This window comes from Semicossyphus pulcher, unplaced genomic scaffold (assembly GCF_022749685.1).
Source record: "Semicossyphus pulcher isolate SPU_LCO1_2020_fin unplaced genomic scaffold, fSemPul1.0.p SCAF_28, whole genome shotgun sequence".
Taxonomy (NCBI): domain Eukaryota; kingdom Metazoa; phylum Chordata; class Actinopteri; order Labriformes; family Labridae; genus Semicossyphus; species Semicossyphus pulcher.
In genome coordinates this window covers 3,758,257-3,762,997 of record NW_027211702.1, presented here as the reverse complement: position 1 = coordinate 3,762,997, position 4,741 = coordinate 3,758,257, and the positions used below count along the sequence as shown (strand labels likewise).

The following is a 4,741-nucleotide window of genomic DNA, read 5'->3' as shown; positions in this document are numbered from 1 at the left end:
CACATCAAAAACAGCAGCAGAACCAGGCGGGGGCGCGGTACTGGCAACAGTACGCATGGAGTCGGCCTGCAACTCTAACTGCCGCAATTTAATAGCAGTTTCTGCTTCCAGCTTTTTAATTTCGAGCTCTTTTATACCAAGCTGAAACTCCTGATCCCGCTCCTCTTTCTCAAACTGAAGACGAGCTAACTTTACCTTCAACCGGGCATCGAGCTTAGAGCCAGGTGTGGACTCTGCTGAGAGTGGAACAAACTGCGGCAACGTTAGTGGCTTTACTTCAGCTCTACCGCTCATTACAGCAGGAGTCAAACCAACAGGCTGTTCACGCACTTCCTCCACTGGAGAATCAGCGCGACCCTCGGCTGAGGACACAGCTGCTAACCCCAGCGTTTCATCAGATGCAGGTAAACTGACAACGCCTTTATTAATTAAACCATCCAAAAGGACAGCTTTCAACTCGGCTTTAGCAAGAGAGCTGGACACAGAGATATCATAATAATCTGCAATCTCACGCAGGTCACTCTTTTTACATTTATCAAACTGTATCAACGTTGGATTTGAAACAAAGACATTCACATCAAAAGCTGCCATTGTGGAAAAAGATGCAGCACAACAAAAGGTGACCTAGCAAGGCTAAGCAAGATAAACCAAAGCTACCACTAATGGGATCACCTCCACTGGTGACAACACATAAGATTAATGTCAGATGCCACACCAAGCAAACCTTACCACAAACAAACTTCCCCAGAACCTGCCTGATTTAACCTTACCTACCTATCTTCTGGCGCGTGCCGGGTTCGAGGCGACTTACAGGCAACACATCAGCGGCCGAAACCCTGAAACGCCAGCCCCCTTTGGAGATTTAAATCTCCGCCCAGGATTACTCCGAAAATAACAAAGGCAAAATAATAAATGAGTGCCTGTTGGAAAGGCTGATACAGCCCAGCTAGACACTCCCCTAACTTATCTGAGGAAGCTGTTGACACACAGTAAAGATTAGTTAAATTGGCATACAGACATCAATACTTAAGCGTACCACACTGAGGAAATACACAATACAAAAAAAAAAAAACCTCGCCTATATCACCATTTTCTTTTTACTATCAAACGTTAATTTAGATCCCGGACGAGCCCCCAAATTGTTAGGACCCAAAAGATGTTTAAGAGGAAGACGGCAGTAACAATAAATTGAAAAACCCAGGTAAAATAACGGATGAAGCGGATTAAGCAAAGTAGGCCAAAGGTTTATTCAGAATTGTAACAAAACCACTTAAAGCAAGTGAGAAACTGAAAAACCACTAGTTTCAACACAAAGAGTAGGCTAACTAACAATAAAGAACGCTGAACTTTACCCCAGCCACACACTGGTCCACACAGGCTTGATGAGAAGGGAGGAATGAGAGAGAGACCACAGCTCTCTTCTCCTTCTTATAGCCTCCTACTCATCAGCAGATTAGCCACACCTGCCACACCTCTACTGCAGAGCAGGAACCTGCAGAGAGAGGGAGAAAACACACACACACGCACGCACGCACGCACGCACGCACGCACGCATCCGGCCCACAAATTGATACAGAATTGCCCAAATCAAATCATATCATAATTTTGACTGCATTCATTTGACCTTGTCCTGTAATGCCTGGCGTCCCACCAGGTGGCACACTAGGCGCAGTGTTTGATTTTGTGGAGCCCTAGCTACTACTGTTATTACTCTGCTACTGCTCTAAACCCATCTGCAACAATGAGTGGCCCAAAGAAAAGAAAAGTCGACAGTGAGTGCCGAGTGTTTAATAAAGAATGGACAACTAAATACTTTTTTACTGAAGTCTGGTCAAAGGCTGTATGTCTTTTTTGCCAAGAAACCGTTGCGGTTGTAAAGGAATACAACATCAGCCGTCACTTTTCCACCAAGCATGCTAATTACGCTAACAACCAGTCAACGCAAGAACGGACGGCTACCGCTCAGAGGTTGGCAGCTAGTTTGCAGGCTCAGCAAAACACCTTTATCCGACAAACTGCCATCCAAGAATCAAGCACGAAGGCAAGTTATTTGCTGGCATTCAAATTAGCAAAGACCAGCAAGCCTTTCTCCGAAGGGGAGTTTTTCAAAGAGTGCATGGTAGAGACAGCAGGTATCTTGTGTCCTGAGAGCAAGAACAAATTAAAAAAAAAATTAGCTTATCGCGCAGGACAGCGACTCGCCGTCATTTACATTATATTCCCGCGCACTGGACAAAAGTAATGACATAAAGGACACCGCTCAGCTTTTAATTTTTATCAGAGGGATTAATGACAATTTTGAGATAACGGAGGAGTTTTTGGCAATGGAATCCCTAAAGAGGACAACGCGGGGAGAGGACTTGTATGGCAGCGTGTCGGGGGTCATCAAGAGGCAGAAGCTGGCCAACGTTACCACAGATGGATCGCCAAATCTGACTGGGAAAAACGTCGGGCTGCTCAAAAGAATCCAGGAGAGGGTGAAAGAGGACAACCCTGAGCAGGAGGTCATTTTCCTACACTGCATAATCCACCAGGAAGCCCTGTGTAAATCCGTATTGCAGCTTGACCACGTAGTGAAGCCAGTTGTAAAAGTCGTTAACTTTATTAGAGCGAGGGGACTTCAGCATCGTCAGTTTATTAAGTTTCTTGAAGAAAGTGACGCCGATCACCAGGACTTGCTTTACCACTCCAATGTCCGCTGGTTAAGTTTGGGGAAAGTATGTCAACGAGTGTGGGAGCTCAAACAGGAGATTAGTTTGTTTTTGGAGCTACTTGAGAAAGCTGACGATTTTCCTGAGCTGAGTGACACAGATTGGCTTTGTGATTTAGCTTTTGCTGTGGACAGACTGACACACATGAATGAGCTGAACGTGAAGCTACAAGGGAAAGACCAGTTTGTGCATGAAATGTACACAAACGTCAGAGCCTTCAAAACCAAGCTTGCTTTATTCTCAAAGCAAATGTCAAACAAGTCATTCGCTCATTTCCCCACTCTGGCTACGTTGAAAGAGGCCCCTTGACATGTGAAAAATTACAGGAAATCACTGGACGACCTGCATAAAGAATTCTGCCGTCGGTTCTCTGATTTTGACAAAATTGACAAGTCACTTGTGTCATGTCCCTTCACACAAGACCCTGAAACGGCGCCACAGGAGTTGCAGTTGGAACTGATTGATCTCCAATGTGACACCGTCTTAAAAGAGAAGTTCAATTCTCTTAAACTGGATTAGTTTTATGCTTCATTAGGCGTAGCCAAATTTCCAAACATTCAGAAGATGGCACAGAGGATGCTGGTGTTGTTTGGCTCTACGTATGTGTGTGAATAGACTTTTAGTGTGATGAACACCAACAAAGCACCCCACAGATCCCAGTTGAGTGATGGACACCTCAGATCTGGGGTCCGTTTCACAAAGCAGGTTCAACAAACTCTAAGTCTAACCCTGAACTCTGAGTCGATCTACTCTGAGATAGGAAACTCTGAGTTTTCGTTCCAGAACAGCTGATCAGAGTTAGTTCAATCAACTCTGAGTAGGTTCAGCCAGAGTTAAGTGCGTGCACGCTGACTGTAAAAAGCCAGAATTAATGGAGCCCCGATACAACGATTCACCATGGCAACAGTACACAAAAAGAGGTCCTCCTACGTCACACCAGCGGAGCTCGAAATCCTCATGCGGACGTTCAGCGAATACGAGCATGTTTTTAGAAAAATAAAGTAACACGGCTGCAGCTGCAAAAGAGAGAGAAGCGGCGTGGGAAGAAACTGCTGCTCGAGTTAATGCGCAAGTTTAAACTGGTCTATTTATTTAATACTTAATCACGACCGGAAGCTAAAATTTATATTACTTTAGGAGCAATCCAATGGGAGAGAAAATCGTACATGGAAGCGGTTAAAAATAAAATACCAGAACATCATTCAAAGGTGCGGCTCAGGCAGAACAGGCTCATGGCTGAACCTCACTTCATCAGATTTTAAATATTAAACTAATGAAATATCATTCAGTGGCTGTTTTAATGTGCATTAGCTTTATCCCTAACATGATGCTGACTTCACATACATTATAATTTATGTTGATTAAACTGAATGTGTTAGTTTAAAAAAAGAAAAAAAATCCAATAACTTACGGCGTCTTATTTGAGTGCTCTCGGCAGTGGTGGTGGAAAATCTAAAAATGATGACTTTGACACAGAATTGTCTTTTGATTTTTTTATCATAATTATAAAAGAGTGTTGCAAAGGGGTCAGAGCAGCACAGAGACACAACGTTTCTTCTTTTAATTTGTAACCGCTCAAACACACACGTGAGACGGGCTGAATGAATGAGGAAGTCGAATGAGGGTTTTATATTCTAGAGGGAGGAGACAGAGCGAAACTCTGAGTTTCCTGAAGAAAACCTGCTCGCGACCAGGTTAGGTTCACAGACACAGTTACCATAGTAACCAACTCAGAGTTAAAGTTACCTCTCTTTCTGAAACGGCAAACCCGAGGTTTCCCTCATTTCAGGGTTAACAACCTCGGGGTTTTCACTAAACCCGCTTTCTGAAACGGACCCCTGTTCTGAGAATTGCCACAACAAAACTAACACCAGACTTTGATGCACTGGCAAAAATGGGAGATCAGCAACACTGTTCCCACTAAAAGTGAATGTAAGTATTAACACTGTAATGCTTTTTTCTGTTTATGTTTGATATGTATGCATCGGGTGCTAGCCCGGCCCATCTGTCAAATTTTGAAAGTCAATGTG

The 4,741-nt window shown here is 43.9% G+C and overlaps 1 protein-coding gene across 1 annotated transcript; it reads left to right on the top strand.

Annotated features, from left to right (window-relative positions):
• The first annotated feature begins 2,324 nt into the window (after positions 1 to 2,324).
• Positions 2,325 to 3,020, top strand: LOC138605032 (general transcription factor II-I repeat domain-containing protein 2A-like). Its single transcript, XM_069677100.1, has one exon. The coding sequence runs from the start codon at positions 2,325 to 2,327 to the stop codon at positions 3,018 to 3,020; it is 696 nt and encodes a 231-aa protein (XP_069533201.1).
• Positions 3,021 to 4,741: the final 1,721 nt, after the last annotated feature.

What these genes read in the sequence shown, in the direction of transcription:
- LOC138605032 (XM_069677100.1), top strand. Translation starts at nt 2,325, where the DNA reads ATGGAATCCCTAAAGAGGACAACGCGGGGAGAGGACTTGTATGGCAGC.